Here is a 21,376-nt window from a genome sequence, read left to right as displayed (position 1 = left end):
GATTGGATTTGTTAAGAATCTAAAATCCCTCTTAAACATTTGACATTTTTGAATCATAATGGAGTTGGCCTGACAAGCAGCGAACTGTTTCCAGTGCTGTTATTTATTAGAAATGATACATCTTGGAAAGTCATGAAACTAAATCCTCCTTACTTCAGTCAAGATGGAAAACAGGCTGGCGCCACTGCCATGTATACAGCTATGACCTTGAAAACAATTAGCCTTTCTTTCCATTATCAAAATTAATGTTAATCACATCGTCATGCCCCAATCTTTATCTTAGAGGGGGTAAAACTAATTAGCTGTGGTGTAAAAGCTAACTGTCAATCACAGAGGCTGCAACAATGTGCTCCCGTCCTCATGTTCCCTAGAGAGGAAGGCTGGTAAAAGGTGCCTCTGGGAGACGCAACCCATGCCACACTCCCCATTCCTTGACTTTGCTATACTGCCAGATTATTGAGGCTTTTAATAGAGATTAGGCTGTAAACCCTAGTGTGTTAATAACATTATAGTGGATAAATCCACTTTTGTTTCACAGGATCATGCAGACTTCATCAAAGTCTATTTAGGCTTGTCTGCAGTTGTATGATAACCCTGTGTGTTTGACATCAAGGTTGTAGATAGTATTCTCCTTGCCATGTTTTAATAAAGGCAAGATGATAAAAGCTATGGATTGGGCACCACAGTCTTGCTAGGATGTGATAAAATATGAAACAGCGCTGCCAGTGGGTCAAAGTTTTTAATTGTCTTGTGAATTATCTCACCATCTATTGGATGGATTGGCACAAACATTTGTACAGACATTCGTGGTTCCCAGATGATGAATCCTAATGACTTTGATGATCCCCTTACTTTTCCTCTAGTGCCAGCACGAAGTTCTCATGTTGTTTTGAGTGAAATTTATCAACAGCTGTTGCCATGATACTTGGTACACACATTTATGCCCCCCCTCACGATAAGTTGACTTTTCATCTAGCACGGCCATCAGGTTAAATAAAAAAACTAAATACCAAAAATCAGCCTCAGCTGTACTTTGTGTTTTGTGTCAAATGCAAATGTAAGCATGCTAAGTGTATGTGTGAGGATGGTAAACACTATATCTGCAAAACATGTGCATGTTAGCATTGCAATTTTGAGCATGTTAGTATGCCAACATTAACATTCAGCTCATAGCACCGCTGTGCCACACTATGGCTGCAGGCTGTCTTTTCTTATAGTGCTATAACTGTTATAATATTAGCATAAGGAAAGCTTTGGCCTGTCACAAACAATGGCATCAAAGTCCTTTTGGGGTTACAACAAAGTCTGGCACTTCAAGTTTACTCTTCTGCCAAGTTAAATCTCAATGACATGACATTTTAGAAGCAATTATCACGATAGTGTTTACAACTAAGTTGTTTGGAAGTATCTGCTGTGAGGTTGTTTTTATTTCTGGTGTTAGGTCCTTAGCCCTACATACTGAATTTAGTAGCTATCATGCTATTTTTGTGTGGGTACGAATCTGTGCGTATGACGCCTTCAGGTTATTTTGTGGTCACAGATGTTTTATGAAGATGTAGCCAAAGGGTAGATGTGTGTGTTTGAGTTTTGTCCAGTACTTTGAATGGTGTGCAGGTTTTTTGTGTGTGTGTGTTCTGCCCCTCATGTGCTGTACTTGTGCCACAGATGTTTCATGAAGACTCTGCTGGGGGCTGGCAGCTTGTAGCTGTGGACGTCAACAAACCACATGGCCGAGCGCCTGCCTGCCTCCAGGTAAACACCACATAATTAATATGCTGCTGGTGTAAAGTGTTTTGCTCTCTCTCACACACACACACACACACACACACACACACACACACACACACACACACACACACACACACACACACACACACACACACACACACACACACACAATTCAGCTTATGTGAAAGGTGACATCTGAACATACATAACTTTAAACTTACCTGAACTATGTTTACAACACTTTTTTATTGTCATTTAAACGTCTCTCTTGTTGTTGAAATGTTTTGTATTAATAGAGAATCAGTGAACCTCATCTATTTAACATTTGCCGCAGACTCACACAGTATAACCTCATTGTTTTCCCATTTGTCTGTGTCTTCAATGGCTGTGTCAAACGACTAAATGATGGGATTTTAAATGAGGGGAGGCTCATGTTTAATGTGTGAAGCTTCACTAACGATTTGCTCCAGAATAGATGAGGTTTAAATGATGTCTACATGATGGACGCCACCGTTGCCTTGTGGTTGGTGTGATCCAAATGGTTGGGCTTTAAAGATAAGCTGAAAGCAGCGGGTGTTGCTTGCAGCTGGCCCACTGTTCATAGCAGTATGGTTTAAAAGGCTGGGCCCTTGCTGTGAGATACTGCCAATCGCATCTACAGCTATAAGAGGGAGGATAGCTGTCAACAAACCCTTCATGGTGAAAATACTGTTCCAGAGCTAAGCTTGAAGGAGGCACACACACAAACAGAGCGAGGAAGAGAGCACAAATAAAAATAGAGAAAGGGGGTAGAGAAGAAGGAAAAAAATCAGAAGAGAAAGAATGTGAAATATGCAGTATTCCCCATTAAAGCAGCATGTACCCCAGAGCCTCATCATCAGTTGGAGGAAAGATTTAGATAACCAGAGGGATAAACACAGCTCACTTCCCTCTGAGCCCTCTGCTCCATTACAAGGAACACCCAAAGGCTGCTTCATCTGCCTCATTCACACAAATTGAATAGCTATAACTGTCATTCTCTGCAAACAAGAATACCACTGCTGACTGTAAAATGAAGGGTTAACAGATTGACAGAGAGAGGCATTAGGCCATGACAATAGCACTGTTTCAAAAAACACAGCTTTCGTGTCTTAAGACTGCTGCTTTGACAAAGTGGGGGTCCCAACGCCGAGGGCTCCCGCAAGACAATTGCCTGTCTGGCAAAAAAGTTGAATCTGGCTTTGCAACAATACAACATCACCTAGCTAAGCATTTCATTACCTAACATATACTGTACGTTCCAGAGGACAGTAGTGGAATACGTTGTAATGTAAATGACATAATTCTGCTGTTAGTAGTCGAGTAGGAGAAATGATTGCAGCAAGGATAACTTTAAAATCTGCTTTAAAAAAAACACTCACACAGTGTTTTGGTGCCTTTGAACTCATGCATTATGATTCAAACTATAGTTCTCACTAGTAGCTGTACACCCACACTAACACCCACTAAACACAGGTGTTTTAAGTCTGAACACCACCTTAAGGATGCAGACATTGTGGGATTGACATCCTGTGAGACGAACCAAGTTACACAGTGTTTTGGTGGGTTAGAGTGCAGAACAACTTACACCTCCTTAACATGGAGTATTTCAGGTTTGAAATTGTAATATATATCTCCTGTCAAGGAGAGCCTAAAAAGCACAATTGAAAGAGAGAAATACATAGAGGGATAATGATCTTATCATTTCTTCCTAATATTAATATTAGGGGAGTATATTTTATAGTAGGACCATTGTTACACAAGACATTATGTTAATGATCTGTCAGTGACAAGGTCACAGAGTGATTGATTAATAGTGGCAAGGATCAACGAAACAAAACACCGGCACTCACAGACGTGTGGTTTTGCCCTATTTGTGAGTGCCGGTGTTTTGTTTCGTTGATTCTATGAATTGAAGAGAGCCATTCACATACAGGAAACATTTGGTTGAGGTCACTGCTGTAAATATGGTTTAATTAGTTAATAAAACCAAGGGTCCACTTTGACTTGTTCAAGAACATATTTCAATAAATACACCAAAGGATGCAATTGTTTTTATGTTACTATATCAGGCAGATATAGTTTGTCTAGAATTGTCAATTACAATAAATTCCGAAGAAAACACATTTTCATGACTGAAAAATGTGCATACAGCACATGATTTGTTACTATGTGCTCATGTTTGTTGTGAATGCTCACTGTAAGCACGAGCACCTCAATGCATGAGCTACAAATAGAAGCAGTGTGTTTAACGATATTTTTGAGTACTGAGAATGAACGGACAGATGGACAGCAGAGTATCCGATTATGCTGCAAAACCTGTCCATGAATGTTTTTATAACATTTTATAATTGAAAATGATTGAAATCCATTATACACATGTGTGTAAGCTCACCACTGGTCTCTGTTCAGGATAAAATGCATACATAACTAACTACCATGATGAAAAAATCAATCACACACACCACTGGGACGACAAACAAAGATGGATAATATTGACAGACAAAGCAAAGTAGACAGCTTGCATGGGTCATTGGAAAAAACTATGAAAGCTAAGTTCAAGAAGTCAATTAAAGAAAGAAGGAAACATATTGACCTGGGAATCTGTATCTTAAAATTGCCGCTGGATTTGCTTGAAAATAAAATACAGATAACCAGCCTTAAACTCTTCTATACTTTTGAGCTTGATGTGTCAATTGTTGTGATCGGCCTGCCATACATTGACAAAGAAGACTTGATTAAAAAAATGAGAGAGCTTGAGAGATAGATAAGGTTTTGAGGTTTGACTGGCGCTCTTTTGATCACGTCAACTAGTTGCACCCTCTGCAATGGTTAAATGGCATTTTAACCCACAGTAGAATTACCCCACAAGCTGTTTATCTCGAGGCGTTTAACCATAGGAATACTGCAAATGTACATGAGCATTATTAGATGATGTTGTGGAGTTTAGTGCACACCTGTTTCTCTATGGACATAATGGGTTATAATTTTATTTTCCAGCACTTTCTGTTCTTTGATGTTTTAGTAGAGAGTGTGGGAAGGCACAGTACCATTTTCAATAAATGATGAATATTCCCTGCTCTCTTTCTCTAAAGCCTCGCCAAACACCTTATTTCATTGCTTTTTCACCCATATAAGAAGGGAGCAGTGCTAGCTGAGTAGACAGGTAGAGTGAAGACAGGCAGTGTAGATCCAGCCTGCAGGGCCATCTGCGAGTGCCGGGGAAGTGAAGTGTGGGTTTCTGTTCTGCTCTGCCTGGCTCCAGAGTAATTGGCCGTCAAATGATTAAATTGTTTCAGGGCTGGCAGGTGGGCGCTATCTGTGTGTTGTTCTGTTTGTCTGCTGCTACCTCACCCATACCTGTCAGACTTTCTTAAACCCCTTATACATATCCGGTCAAGCCTCTGTGTTTCTGACTGTTGGCCTGTTGACATCTGTCCATTTGTGCATGTGTGTGGGTGTCTTTCTGGTCTGTCTGTGGCCAACGGGTTGCAGCAGTTGGAGATAACACATAATTGATTAACCACCTGCTCTTTTTGGAGACAGAGAGGAAACCAAAATAGCCCTCCAAAATGTGTTCAGAGTGTTCCTCTCCCACTCTGATAGTTGTTTTTCAATGTTTTTTGAATGTGATAATCCTCAGCATACAGTAGTCTTTATTTTGATCTGTTATCCTAAGCCATAATTGTTGTGCTGTTTATGAACTCAACTAGTATTAAACTTGTCAGTGAGTGTGGCCAGTACTATTAGAAATGTATTTTTTTTTGGGGGGGTTTTAGAAGCTTCAGTTTCTGATGCCTAAGCTTTAGACCAACGAAGAAAGTCAATACACTTTGAATCAATATTGTGCTCTATTGTTAATAACTGTCAGTAGTATTCTGTAACTAGAAACTTGCCCCTTGAGTAGCTTCCACAATGTCCTTTATATAGTGTATTTCTTTTCTAAAGAAATACTGTGGTTTGTTCATATAGCTTATTTTGGGTAATATGCTTATACCCTTTGTGGCCAAGAGTTTAATGAGAAGATCGATACCACTCTCATGTCGAAGCTTAGCATAGACACTTTAAAAAGGGGGAAACAGCTAGCCTAGCTCTGTAAAGAGGTAACAAAAAGGCACTGAAGCTAACTAATTAACACATTGGGCCCTATTTTAACGACCTAAGCGCACGGCGTGAAGCGCATGGCGCAGGTGCGTTTAGGGTGTGTCCAAATCCACTTTTGCTAGTTTGATGGCGAAAAAAAGGGTCCGTGTGCTGGGCGCATGGTTCAAAAGGGTTGTACTTAGTGTCTTCATTAATTCATAGGTGTGTTTTGGGCGTAACCATAGACTGTATAATATTAATGGACAAAGCATCCGGTTCGGCGAAGTGCTGCAAATGCGGAAGTGCCTTAAACCTGCATTCTATCTGAATTCCAGCAGGGGGCAACACGTGCGGTTGCAAAAGGAGGTCGGTTTCTGTAGAAGTCTGAGAAAGTGACCCACTTCTCACTTGATTATCTCAGTAAACATTTTCATAATGAGTTTATGGTCTCAATCGCTAGTTTTAAGCCAAGAAACAGTCAGGCACATAACCCCTCTAAAAACACAATTTGCCATTTTAAAACTTTACACCCCATTCCTCTGTATCTGTTCACAATTCAGACATTCATTTTTAAGGTTATTTTTCTAAGTCCCTCAGTTTTCCTCTTGCGGTACAGACCAATGGAGGTTAATGAAGCATCACGTTTTTTTCCCTACAGATCTGGACTACTAATTAGCCTCTAGTGCTCCACCATACCATAAGCATAATTACACTGCAGATTGGAGCTTTGGCTGCTATAACCAAAAACAAAGAGACACACTATATACAGGTGTACCCCAGTGGATTAAAAAAGTAAAGTCCTTAAAATGCAACATGGACTAAATACCCCTACATAAAAAAATCAAGGGACTAAGGAATTATGTATTAGAATAATTAAAACAGCTTTAAAATGACCACTAGGGAAGGGTATGTAAGCCGTGATAAATGCTACCTATTTCTAGTAATCCAGGAGGAAAATGTGATTAATTTAGTTTCGCCTCTTTGGCGATGAGCAGCTGATGCTACTCACTCCTCGTGCACTGAGCCCTCTGTCCACAAAGCTAAAAGCATAGTAATAGATAGCCCCTGGGGGGTACTGAGGTCCAATGAAAGGAACAACTTTTTGACCTTTCCCAACGCAAGCCAGAGGTTATTGATTCTCTGGAACCCTCCGTTTCTATCCCCTGTCACAGATCTTTTCCTTCTGGATTTTCCCAGTGACACCACTTGCATCATTTCATGCTTACACACACACACACACACACACAGCCGCTCGATGTGTCAAGGTTAAGGTCAGTTTGTCTCCATGTGGAAGGAGAGGGAGGGCGCATAGAAAGGGAAATTGGCTAGAGAGAAAAAAAACAAGAGAGGAGGAGAGTAATCACAGTGAGAAGATTGCTATAGATGGTGAAAGTGAAAAAAGGCATTGGGGCATATCAGGGTAGATATATGTATACAATGCAAAACAAAATGACCTGCAAGGAATGAGTGAACGAGATGTGACCAGTCCCATGAGATCAACACTCTTAGACAGAACACAACGACTGAATCAGATTGTTTATTTGGTATAAACTGCAATCAGCCAGGTGCACATTAAGTGATTTATGCTGGAATAAAATAAACCAAAAACTCAGTAAGGAATATCCAGACAGGAAATGGACACAGAGGTAGTGAAGCACAGCAGATATTATTAAGAGTTGGAGGGCTCAGACATGCAGACTATCATGTTTTATTAAGACCTGTTGTCCAGCCAGAGAGTCAGCCGGCTCTTGTCAGGACCGTAATAAACCAAAGAGCTCCCACTTCGCCAGATCCCCAACCCACTCATTTATGCCCAAAGTTTTAGATTAAAATAACTGTGTAGATATTTAGCCAAAAGTTAACTGTGCTGTTCACCAGTTTGACAAAAGACTTCTGAATTAAAATACCTGTTCTACATCTTTTTAATGTGTTCAGTTGTATCCCCTACAGTGAAAAAGAAAAGAGCATTGACAGAACTCTGATAATCATCACATGTTTATTCATTGTCAACAAATGCCAGTGAGGAGACTGAAGAGATAAGTCAAGTGAAGCAGTCTGTAATCCTGCTCAGTTTTTTCTTAATCCCAGTAAACAGGAGAAAACTGTAGCAGGAGACGATGCCAGAACATGGCCCAGTCCGTTGGTGACAATTCCTGTGCGAATACTGTTATACTGTGCCAGCTATGTGCACATGTGCTACACTCGTCTCATGTACCAGCGGAAAGAGCATTTGTCCTCCTTGGCAGTCTGAGTGAACAGACGGAGCACGGGGAGGCAGTCGTTGGTCTGTCGGTCTGCCTCTCTATCTTGGTTGCATGACAGTTGCAGCCACTGGACATGCCCCAGGTATAATGCATATATACCCCCTCCTCCTCCAGAGGATTGTTATGCTTATTGACAGTGGATCATGTTGGGACAGCTCTTATGAGCACAGCTGAAAATCTGTGAGATTGCAGGTTATGTGACACTGACCAGACACCCTTTAGAGAGAGAGGCTTTGCTGCACTGTTTAAATTGACTGGGCATAAATTGGGTGATAAAAAAACACAAGAACCCAAACAAGAAGCCAGAAGGCTTGATGAAAAGAGAAATTTGTGGTGTTCATTTTGTCTTATTTTTAATGTTGTTTTTCATGTTTTACTGCAGGGAAGCACACCAAGCGTGTACTGTTTCCCGAAATACCAATTTACATGCCACTTGAAATTATGTCTTTTTATCTACAACACTATTTGCATACCTCATTTCTATCGTGTACACTCTGTTGCAGTCAAGCAAATGAGAGCTGAGTACATGCTGTATTTTGCAGAATGTACTCTGTCATGTATTAGAAATTAATATTCAGACTGATTCAGACGGAATGATGCAAGTGTTTGTGTTGTGAAGCTGCAACTAAATGTGTAGCTTCTCCAAAACTTGACTTTGACATGTCCGTGTGTGTGCATGCTTGTGCCTGTGCACAATGAGCACCTGGTGTTTCATAGACCCAGCCAGAGGCAACACAAATATACAGCATCCATCAAGCACGTGTAAAAGGATTTCAGAGATGCACAAGCTAAGAAACATCAGACAGCAGGGGAGAGCCATCTTGTCACACAACTGATTCTGTTGAATTGATTCTGACATCTTAAGGCCATATATGGAGTGCCATCGGCTGCATTGGGCGAACTAGGCCATTTTGCCTTGGGAACAACTTGAAAGCGTTTTCTGGTGAAGTGCACCACATCTTAAGCCAATTTTGGGAGGAAAAAAAAGGGGAATGTGAGGGAAAGATTAAAAGGTGATTCTGTGGCAGAGCTGGATGGGCAGACTGTATCTCCATTTGACAGAGGTTACAGATGCACACTGCTCTCCAGCTTTTCTTAGCAGTGTGATTCCCTAAAGCTGACAGAGAATATGGGCAAAGTCAGGACCTTGAGAAAATCAACCGTTTCATACGCACAAGCATGCACTTTCTGTTCTTTGTCAGTTTGCCTCTATCTCTCGAGCTCCCTCCCTCACGCACACGTACACACATACACACACAACTCCGTTCAGCCAAAACACCCATGGGGGAGAGCGTCTGGTTGCTGGAAATGTCAAACTGCTTTGTCACGTTCAATCTCAGTCAGGGAGCCTAAGCACTGTGTGTGTAGAGTAAGTAAGTAAGTAAAGTTTATTTGTATAGCACCTTTCACAGATGAAAATCACAAAGTGCTTCACAATAAAATGCAATACAACACAAGTAGTCACAATACAAGCAAATTGAAATACAAATAGAAAACATAAACAGCCATAAAAGCCCCTCGACTAAGTAAAAACCTGCTTGAACAGCAGAGTCTTCAGCTGGCTTTTAAAAGATTCGACAGACATCCACACATCGTAGCGGGAGAGGCAAGTCATTCCACAGCCTAGGAGCCACTGCTTGGAATGACCGATCCCCTCTAGTTTTAAAATTAGTGCGAGGAACCACTAATAGCATCTGACCTAATGATCTCAGACTACGGGTGGGGGTATGTAGCTGTATCAAATCAGAGATGTATGAAGGAACTTGACCATGCAAGGCTCTGAAAATAATGACGAGGATTTTAAATTGAATTCTATACTGGACTGGTAACCAGTGAAGTGCTGCTAAAACAGGTGTGATGTGTGCTCTTTTGTTAATGTGCATTAAAAGCCTTGCAGCAGAGTTCTGAACAGTCTGGAGACGATAAAGCCGATTCTTACTCAGACAGGTAAAAAGACTGTTACAGTAATCTAAACGTGAAGAAATGAAAGCATGAATGATCATCTGTAATTCATCCTTAGTCACAAGTGAAATATTTCTCAGTTGGAAGAAACACTTCCTAACTAATAAGTGTGATCCAACGACATAGCTGAATCAAAACCACACCTAAGCTCCTGAGACTCGGCTGGACTAAGTCCCCAATATGCTGCTTTATCTCAGGGATATGACTTTCAGGGGCGATAATTAGAGTTTCTGTTTTATCTGAGTTCAGAAGCAGAAAGTTGTCACATAACCACTGTTTGATACTAGTCAAACAGTTTATTAAAGATGACAGTTTAGATAACTCAGTTTCCTTAAATGAGCAGTACATTTGGATATCATCCACAAATGGTACGATATGTCACTAAATTGACTAATTATCTGTCCTAAAGGAAATCTGTACAAGAGGAACAGAATAGGTCCCAAGACAGAACCTTGAGGTACCCCACATGACAACTCTGCAGTTTTCAGACAATATCTAGAGTGGTATGTGTGCATGTTCTGCAAAAACACTCAATTCAGAGGCTAGCAGCTCTATCGGTTTGGGCCATCAGCTGAGCTTAGAAGAGTAATAGCATTTTGCGTTTAGTAATAAACTATTAAAATAGTGAAACATAAAACAATGAGCAAAAATGTACCTTATAAAAACTAGGGATAGGCTTTCTGGGTCTTTAGAAGTAAATTTAAAAGATGCTATGGATTTGGCTAGCCCGTGATGCTCAGGCTGGGAGTTTCACATTTGTGTAAATGACTGTGTATTCATGACGTGTTGCATTATCTTAAAAAGCAACTTAACACCAGCTGAAAATCTTGTTTTTGCTGGTTTTTTTGTGGTTTAACGTCCCACCTCCCTGCAGTTGTGTTGTGGTTTACTTAAGGGTGTGTCAGTACACTGTGACATCACTGTTGGGTGTAGTTACAGGTCCAACAGACCACATACAACCACACCCAGCAGATTGGTGTGAAAAAGTGAAACAGACTAGAAACGTTTAACCAGAAAGGGCAATGAAACACTGCTTTTTCAGCCTGATATTTAATTAGTTTTTAGGGCCAATATAAAATGTTCCCCTTTCCAGAGTTGTATTAGTTACAGTAAAGGGAGGATTAGGGAAGACGTAAGAAGAACCCTAATTTTAATCTTGACCAAAAAGTACTGTAAATCTAATGTTAACCCTAAAACCAAGTCTTAACCCCCTAACAGCCTTTTGAAGAAGTGATGGCTTACTAGTTGTGCTCACTTTACAAAGTATGATCCTTTTTTCTCTTTTCTTTCCCTATTTACCCTTTTTTTTGCTCCTTAAAACAGCAATACATAATTTACCCACGAGTTTAAAGTTAAACAGATAATTGTATCTTCTAATTCCATCATCATCACTTGTTTTCAAAGCACCACTTGCAGATCAGGCATTCTAGAGTTTAAAAAGTTTGTATTGTAAGTGTATTTGTGTGTAGGAGGGTGGATGGCAATGGTCCCGTTTTCCTGCGGTGAATTTGATCTTTCCAGCAATGCTGCAAACACTCTTCATCTCGCTTCAAGTCTTCCTCTCATTTTTCACTTTTTCAATCCTTCCTATTACCAGTCTCACATGCAAGTCTTTTTTTAGGGTGAGGTATTCTACCCACTCACAAGCTGCTCAGTATGCCACATACATGCAGTACAAGGCTGTGATCACATCTGTCATATTGTCTCCAAAGGAACGCGCATTTAGTGTTTGTCTAAATGAGGAGTGCATGTTTTGTCTGACTTTTTGGGGTTTAGTTTTCCTCACATTCTTTTAAGGCACGATTGTTTTTATTAGGTGATTTTGTTGTAGGCTTTCAGTGCCACTGCTATTCCCACAGGAAATAAGATACATTTATTGCCCCTTCCCTTTCTTGTTTCCGGCTGTCTGAATACACACTGATTCTGCTGTCTGGCTGGATGTTTCTCCCAGCAACCAATGAAAGGCTCCTGATTACTTTGAATTTCCTGCAGTTTAGCTGCTGGCCCTCTTTGCCTGTTTCCACCTCTTAATATACAGTATAGTCTATAGTTGGCACATCCAAAAAGAAAGAACCCACGCCTGTGCTACGTATCACATGATATTCTTTCTGTCTTTGAACGTCTGACCATCATCTGTCTCACTCTCTATATACAGTACATATATATGTATATATATAGAGAACAAATTTACACTGAGGGAAAAGAAGATCTGAGTTAAGAAATCTCATCACTGCTGCTATCTCTTTTTTAGAGTAATTAGTCTAGCTCAGTGGTGCATTAATAACTATTTTTCTGTCTGTCTGTCTTGTGCCTGACTTATAACCTCATCAGCCTGAAAACGATTTACCTCAGACAATGCTGTACTTAATTATCATGGTATTCCTGACTTATATCCAAACCAGAAATTGATCAAGTTCAGTGTGACACAAATGAATGGCCGATGATTTTCTATGCACTTCTTCTTTCCTCTTTGCCTGTTGTGTGCAATTTACATTGATTGAAATTGAACACTCTGTTTCCACAGCAACTGATGCGGTCCTCTGTGTTCCACATGTTCATCTTGAGCATGGTCGCTGTGGACGTCATCGTTGCTGCTAGCAACTATTATAAAGGCGAGAACTACCGCAGGCACTATGATGAGTTCTACCTGGCAGAGGTGAGGTGTTTTTTTTTTTTTTTTTCATGTCCTACTTTTTCTTACAACTCCCAAGTGTCCACCTCAAGCCCTTGATTTCAACATTAACACACGCCCTTTGACCAAGGCTTGTATTAAAAGCTTTGTTTTATCAGGTAAAAACAGTATGACATCATCTTTTGTTAAATGCCTGTTAAATGGCACTGGTTTTGCTCTACAGTAGAGGTCCTTGTTTTGAATCCCCTCCAATGTCATGGGCTGTTATTAAACAAAATTTAATCCTGCATAATCTGAGTGCCTCATCACATTACTCTGTCCACTTACATGATGCATGATGCAACTTTAGGATATCAGGCAGTTTATAATCCATACATCCGTATATTTATTGTTCAATAATGGGCAAAATACATTTCATTTGTACTGTATTAACCAATTGATCATTTTTAGTATATGCATATTTTAACTGTATTTGTGCTCTTCTTTATTTGACTCATTTTTGTTTTGAAGTACACACACATGCACACAACACTTTGCTGTATGTATGTGTCATGCAGGTTGGTTTGATGTCATCAGTATGCAGGTGGTAAAGCTCCATAAAAGACGGTGAGGAGTGTGCCCACCTCCCCCGTCCCCTTCATATCTCTCTCTCTCTCACACAGCTGAATGGAGGAGATAAGAAATAGGGGGGAAAAAACAGACACAATATTACCTTCTCTCACTCCCTCTATCTACTGTATATCGCACAGCCATCGATCTGCAGATTTGTTCCAATCTGTGTGAAGGCTGTGAAGGGAAAATAGGAAATGGAGGCACTGGGTTTAGAGTTAAATGGAGAAATGCACATTTTATTGGTGAGGTGCCAATTTTATTTTCTGATACATACCATACCATATTTCCCCCTGCTGAAGATAGTGGTGGTCGAAGCATTTAGATCCTTCACTGAAAGGAGTCATCCAAGGTTTTAGTATTGCACATACAGTAAAGTTGGTGGCTTAGTAAAAGACAGATTTATAACAGAAAGGTCAATATCGGTCAACAAAGAGCAACATATCTGGATGTTTAGTCCCTACTATGGGTCAAGCTCCAAAAAAACAAGACCCTACATTTTCCATGATGCATCTTATGTTATGAACCTCAAGTCTTTCAAACTCCATTCATTAACATACAGATTTTAGTGTTGTAGCTTTTGGGGTCTGAACTACTTACTATTAGGTAGTTTAATCTGTACATATGTAAATATATTTAAATTGAACAAATGTTTTGTATGTTAAATCATTATCTGCAAAGTAACAAGTTAACTATAGCTGTCAAATAAATATATTAACCTGGAAAGTACAATGTTTCCCCATGTAATTTAGTGCAACAGAAGAATAAAGAAATATTTCAGTAAAGTTACCCAATATTGTTCTTACTGGTACATACAGTGCTTGAGTAAATGTACTTAGTTACTTTCCACCACTGACTGACCGCTCTTATAGTGCACTAATAGTCTCTCAAGTCCATTTCATTTGACTCTTCTCACTGTCAATATATTGTCCGTCTGTCTATAATAAAAAAGAAACCGGGAAAGGATTGGTGGAGAAACGGCCACCATACTATGTCTGTCTTGCTCTCCTCAGCGAGCAGCTGAATCAAAAAGCTGGCACCATTAGTGGACCATGACTTGTAGCACTGAATATATTTGTTTAATACACAGCTTTTAACCCTCATCTCTGACATTAAAAACATAATCTTAATCAAGCATATTTCATGGCACAGAAATATTCTTTACATTAAAGGAATACTATAGCTTACCACATTAACTACTGTAGAATAGCTTTTTGTTGACTGAAATTTTTTGTGGCAGGGAGTAAATGCCAACCCTGATTGCTATTCTCGCCATTTCATCACAGGTTGCCTTTACTGTGTTATTTGACCTGGAAGCTCTTCTGAAAATCTGGTGTCTGGGCTTTACCGGCTACATCAGCTCCTCCCTGCACAAGTTTGAATCTCTCTTGGTGGTGGGCACCACGCTGCACATCTACCCTGACCTCTACCACTCTCAGTTCACCTACTTTCAGGTATACACACACACACACACACACACACACACACACACACACACACACACACACACACACATACACACACATGTTTTTTACAATATGTACTTCCACAAATGCATGCCTGTATAAACATACATTTATATCCTAAATATGAAACTAAATCACCCACACTTCAGATAAAATTGCAGTGAAGAACAGAAGCTGTGAATCATTTCGTGACATTTCTTTCTTGTGACCATGCATTAACGAGTATGAATCAATCATAACAGTCTCCTCTGTTAAAACCTCTCCTCTATTCATTCGTTAAAATGTACTGTCACCACAAATGTCTAACAGAGATTCAGTAAAGTGATTTCACTGATTTCAGTTAAACTGTAGCATTTTTCAGTCATGACACATTTTTCAAGGACATTTGCTGTATAAAGTATATATTATTTGATGATATTTAGCAAAAAGTTGAGTCTGAGTCCTCAATTCCTGAATGTGAGGCAGAGAGCTGGGGAAGTCTCGATCATTCTGTTGCTGAAAGCAATAATGTGTGATGCATTTGGCCTCAATAGAGATGTATCTAGTGGTGGTGGTCTGCAGTTTTTTTTCCTATAAATTCTGTTTGCCTGTACGTTTGCATGTGTTTGATCTAACATCCTCCAAAGTGTGGACAGTTGCCCAGTTTTATGACTACCCAGTTTTTCCAGTTCTCAAGGCAGAGCTATAAATCAACGGGGTATATTATGAACCAATGGTGCCTCGTGCCGTAGCATTATCATCCACCTAGAGCCTTTGAGTATTGCACTCTGTCCAGCATTTAACCCTGTCACCTTGCTGTAGGGCACGTGATGTAGTCGATGAAAAGCTCTGGGAAGGATCTGATGGGAAAGGGCTTCTTGATATGTCTTTAATGAGCCTTGACCATACACGCTGCCCTGATCCTGTCTGACTCTCTCAACAGCTGCCACCCAAACATGTGCAATGCTTACACTCAAGCAATCACATGCAAACATTTATACTGCAGCTGTATATGGAATACAAAGTAATTGTTGACTGGCTGTTCTTAGATAAAAAAAAATATATAATAATTTTCTAGATATTACAATATAAACAATAGTGTTTTTTGTTTCACAGTCAACACTGTTTTTTTTCTCAGTAAAAGATACAAATTGACTTGCAATGACTTGACATTTGCTTTAGCTTGGTGATTCATTTCAGTAATACTGTTTTTTTTTAGTTTTTTTGTTACACTACCTTATTTTTGCATGGTAATACAGTCTTGAAAAATGTGCTGGCAAGATTTTCTATTATCCTAATAATTAGTTACTGAATAGCATCGCATTGATGATTTATGGAGGGCTTTGAGGAAAAAGAATTGGATGGGAATTTTTCATTTTTTGTGACTTTATTAAAGAATAATGTTAAAGAATAAAACAAATATGTTTTAACAAATTCAAAACTCAGAGCATACTGTAGCTAAACAACATGCACATATAATACAAGTTTGTAATGCCACTAGATTTTTCATTTGCAGCAATAACTTGCACACATACATTTGCACACATTCATATTAGTTTTCTGATTTTGGCTAATGAGCAATTTTAAAAGAGCAACTGGGAGTTATGCACCTCACTCACTCATGAGAAAGAATTTATCATTTACTCTCGCTGCTGATATTTTCCCAAGTAGGTCCCAGTTCAAACAGGTGACATTTAGTCACAAGTGATTAACCTTAAGGCTCTGTGAGGTAATCAGAAGTGTGCTGGCTATAGGAGAAGGGACTAGGATACACAATCAATGCTTGTTTCGGATTTGTATTTAATTTTATTCAACCAACAGGTGTTTCACTGCTAAAGGTTAGCCTTACCAGTTGTCTTTCAGTTTGGACTAAATGTCACATGCTTTAGAATCCATACGTACAGACATACACACATACAGTACACTTGGCAGAATGGTTTTTAATCAGCTACTGGAACCCCCCTCAACACTTCCTTTCTGTGTGTTCAGAATTTCAACGACTTCACGATTTAACAGTTCAGTCAAGGCATTTTTCAGAAAGGTAGGGCATTGTATAATATTTGGACATTTCTGGTATGGATGCACTGATCCGATTCTGGTTATTATTGGTATTTGGCCAACATGGGTTTAAAATTCTGGAAAGGATATCTGTGACAGCGACAATGTGACATATTGTGCTATTCAATTTTATGTTAAGCATTGCTTTGTCTTGCAAGAGGTTAGTGCCAGAAGCACACACAGGCAACACAGCTGCAGAGCCATTCTCCGAGTAATCATTGGTATCAGACACACAATACTCGTGAGAAAAACAAAAACAATTAATTGAGTCAGCCATGCAACGACATTCTGTTATTTATTGTGTTTCCTTCTTCAGATCTGGCCCTGAGCCTGAACTGTGGTTGGGATAACCTCTTGTAAAAGTAATTTACACACATCACATCAAAGAACTTCATTCAAGATTGTTTATTGCTCGTCTGATGTCTGCATGAGAAATAGTCACATTTATTTCTCGGATTGCAGACATGCTAATACAAAGAAATCAAAAGTAAAAGAACATATACTGTAGTCTATATCCTTCGCGTTCCACTTCCGGGATTGCTCTGGTGCTGCAGGAAATTCCGCCGGATGCATGTATTTTCCATTTCCTTCCGCTTTCATTGTGTTGAAATTTTAAATTCGGTGGATTTATGAGGACTATTTTTGACTGCTACTCAGATCTCTGCATGGTAAACTGAGACAGCTCGCTAGACTATCTGTCCAATCTGAGTTTTCTCTCGCACGACTATTTTGCAGTGGCTCTATGCGGAGTTTAGCACCGCCCATGAAGAAATGCCATTAAACCAGAGCACATTTTCCTCCCATTCCCAAATGCTATGTGGACCCTCCTTCAGCGCGCTTTGGAGGAGGGTCTGGCAAAGGGAGACTAAAGAACATATAATAGTGTATTTTTATCTTCCTATTTCACATTGGAAAAGAATAATCCCTTTGTTATATGTATCAATATAATAGACTTGGGTAAAGCAGCGTAATTATAAAATTAAAACAAAAAGCATCGATATTAAATCAGTACTTAGCATCATGTCAGGACTAATGGTATTGATGGCCATGGTGGAACATAATCAGAGCCTTGCTTATTTAATGGTGCTGCACGCAAATGAATAGTTATATCACATTTTTATTTTACTCAGTATAACTACTGGTAGTTATTTTGAGTCTACAGTATAGTTAATGTCGTTGTCATCCTGGGATGTCATTTCAGATTCCCAAGCTGTGTTGGTCTCAGGCTTTGCACAAGAAGAAAGATAGGCAAATGACTTGTTTTGCTGTTTTAGCCTTATATCCTCTTTGAGCCAACCCTCTTGTGGGAAGCTCTTAGCCCTAGAGTGTGCATCTGTTGTAAAATGGATGGTGGTCATCATGGTCTGTCAGGACTAAAATATATAGTGTCCTCTCATCCCATCTGTCATCATGCTGTGAGTGTTATTACTGTATTTGTTTACTGGAGGTTCCCTTTTTCCCAGTATCCCCTGTTTGTCTTCTTCTTTTTTGCTGTATATCCCGAGGAATCAAAGATAGCCATGTAGAGCGAGATTCTAAAGAAAAATCTTTGGCCAGGGGCATCAGCCCTGAGCTCGATCAATAGCCACTCTCTGATCAAAGCCGGACCAGTATGCATTACCTTTTGGGGGTTGTTGTCACCACAAGCAATTTAGGGACTGAGCCTGTTATCACTGCACCTCTACCACTGTCAAGATCAATGCGCTGTTCTTAAAAAATCAATATCTAATCAATGTTGCCAATGGGTCTTCTTTTATAACTCTGATATTTTTTATAAACTATCTTTAAAATACCACCTCTCTGTTCCTTTGGTGTACTGTAACAGATGCAACAAAAATGAACAATGTTTACACAAACAGCAACCTAACAGTAGAAATGTATGTCTTTCTTCCCCTCAGGTGCTACGTGTGGTGCGTTTGATTAAGATTTCCCCAGCTCTGGAGGACTTTGTGTATAAGATATTTGGTCCAGGTAAAAAATTAGGCAGCCTGGTGGTGTTCACAGCCAGCCTCCTCATCGTCATGTCGGCCATAAGCCTGCAGATGTTCTGCTTTGTGGAGGAGCTGGACCGTTTCACCACATTCCCCAGGGTAAGAAACCACTCGCACTTAACCTGCCACCAAGAGGGCAATCTGCATAAAAAGTCTATTATGAAAAAGAGTCATCTATTTTAGAAAGCTTCTATGGGTGTGATCATACCTTCAGGGTATTTCTTAGATGCATTTTTTGTACGTGTCCTTTTAGGTAAACTGTGTATAAATGAGTCATGACTGACTGACCTGTCATCAGGAGTCTAAAATACAGTTATATTCAGGGTAACTTTTGCTAAGCATGATAGACTTAACTCCTTACTGTAATTAGCTTCTCTATGTTCATAGCAGGTAAGAATACATAAATAAATAGTCAAGTATGACCACCACTGCAGGCTGTAATTTTCTCTCATTTTATTGTGCAAGGCTTCCTGTGAGTAACTGCTGATTATTAGATGTCAATGTATCTTCCCTTATACGCACAAATCCTGCGTTTTTTTAATTCTTATTTCATTTAGCCAGCATTTTCAGGCAATATCAGCAGTTGTTTAGTAAGAGCCACCTGATTTTGGATACTGTTGGTTTCAACTGCACAAATAAAGCAGACCAAACCAGTAAACTTTCTAAAGACTTGGCTCACTTCAGCTGCTCAAAACACACTTTGTCTGAATATGCCCTAATGTTCATTGAATGTGCTCCCAGGGAAACATGAGATAGTTAAAATAAGGAGATACCGGTAGTATATGAAATACACTGCATAAACATTCAGAAATTCATACCAGAAATTCAAGAGGGACACCTCAGACAAGCAATGGGGAGGCCTGATGATGGGTTGCATGATGGGTCAACAGATGTGGGACCTACTTTGATTTCTAAGTGCTCATGAGCTTCTTTCTCTCTCTTTAGCCACATGTTTCCATCCTCATTTTTTTTCTCCCAACATTTCACTGATCCCAGGCACAGCGGGACATGGGGGGTTGCTCATAAACAGATGCCACTTGTATGCTGTGTTACCCTTCTCGCTCTTATTTTCTCTCTTCATTTCCGTATTGCTTGTGCCTCACACAACCACATATGTGCACACAGACACACGCACGTGTCATAGTTAATGATGTTTGGCTGTCTCCCCCACGGGCAGACCTGTTGCTGGGTTAATCTTTATCTGCAGTGACTGGGATGTGGGAGCAGGTGGGAGAGGCTGGGAGGGGGGGAGCTGTCTGGAGGTGAGATGCTAAGGAGGAGGCGCAGGCGTGCCATTTGACTCCAGGGGCCACAGTGTTGCAGCTGGCTGTTTCCTACACTTTTATCTGACCTCTACCAAGTAGATGAGAGGACAGCAGGACAGAGTAAAAAAAAAAAAAAGATGGCTGTCCCCTCATTTCCTCTCTTCTTTCTCTCCCTTAAATTTCAAAATCTCCCAATCGCTAGCTAGAGAAGTATGGTCAGATGGGGGCATGTGCATCAGCTGTGTGATATTTGCTCTCCTGTGAAAAAGCATGTTTCAAATGTCAGTTTACTCTGTGTAATTTCCTCCCTGTCTCTGTCTTTCTCTTCATCTCTTCAGTGCTTCTGCTTGTATACTCAGATGCACTCTCTCGCCTTTTGCCTCTCTCACTTTCTCTTATCCTGTGCTTTCCTCCCCATAGGCATTTATGTCCATGTTCCAGATCCTAACCCAGGAGGGCTGGGTAGATGTCATGGACCAGACTCTGGTGGCTGTAGGTCATATGTGGGCTCCGGTAGTAGCCATTTACTTCATCCTCTACCATCTGTTTGCTACTCTGGTGAGGAACCCACTGTGCTGTTTCAAATGTAGAAGTCAAATATGTTGAAGAGACGGTTGAATTTCAGTTTATAGTCTTTTGGGTATGTTACGTTTTAGTTCATTGTATATTTGCTGCAGTATTCAATTCAAACTCATTTTCTATTATTCAGTCAGTAAAAGCAGGTTGGTAAAAATAAGTGACAAAAGGATACCTGAATTGTTTTCTTAATGTAATTAATTAGTGCCCCCATCCCTTCAGTGCTCTCTCAAGTGTTACGTCTAATCACAGTTAATCAGACTTGCAGGCGTAAGAAGTGCTGACATTTCAGTGTTTGGCCTTCTGATATAGGGAGCATTCAGACAGCACAGAGTCTCGGGATGACTCACACTTTACCCCAGACAGACAGGATGTCTTCCGGAACAAAACAAGCAACAAATGCAATTACTAAGCAGACTTTAAAAAAAAATAAAAAAAACTTATTTTTATGGTAATGAGGATAATAATGACATTAACATATGGTAATGTGTTCACACAAAGCATTATGTCTTATGCACTCTTGCACCCCTGCATTTTAGATTCTGCTCAGTCTTTTTGTGGCTGTAATCTTGGACAATCTGGAGTTGGATGAAGACTTGAAAAAGCTCAAACAGGTAAGAAGCTTATTATGCTAACCCTAACCCCAATTATGTCCAGAGACTAAACAAGTTCATGCTCAGATCTTTAAGAGCAATCATTATCTAGGAATATGAAGAGTTAAAAAAAGTTAACACTAGTATGTCTT

General features: G+C 39.9%; 1 protein-coding gene across 1 annotated transcript in view; it reads left to right on the top strand.

Moving 5' to 3' along the window:
* Window positions 1–21,376, top strand: part of nalcn (sodium leak channel, non-selective) — a 71,762-nt gene that overhangs the window by 17,264 nt on the left and 33,122 nt on the right. Inside the window, exons 10-15 of the mRNA XM_078262339.1 lie at window positions 1,666–1,752; window positions 12,580–12,711; window positions 14,583–14,750; window positions 18,698–18,889; window positions 20,476–20,613; window positions 21,171–21,245. Of these exons, the coding sequence (XP_078118465.1) occupies window positions 1,666–1,752; window positions 12,580–12,711; window positions 14,583–14,750; window positions 18,698–18,889; window positions 20,476–20,613; window positions 21,171–21,245 (792 nt within the window). The remainder of the gene's footprint in view (window positions 1–1,665; window positions 1,753–12,579; window positions 12,712–14,582; window positions 14,751–18,697; window positions 18,890–20,475; window positions 20,614–21,170; window positions 21,246–21,376) is intronic.

Source organism: Sander vitreus, chromosome 11 (genome assembly GCF_031162955.1).
Source record: "Sander vitreus isolate 19-12246 chromosome 11, sanVit1, whole genome shotgun sequence".
In the NCBI taxonomy this organism is placed as follows: Eukaryota; Metazoa; Chordata; class Actinopteri; order Perciformes; family Percidae; genus Sander; species Sander vitreus.
This window is presented reverse-complemented; position numbering and strand designations above follow the sequence as displayed.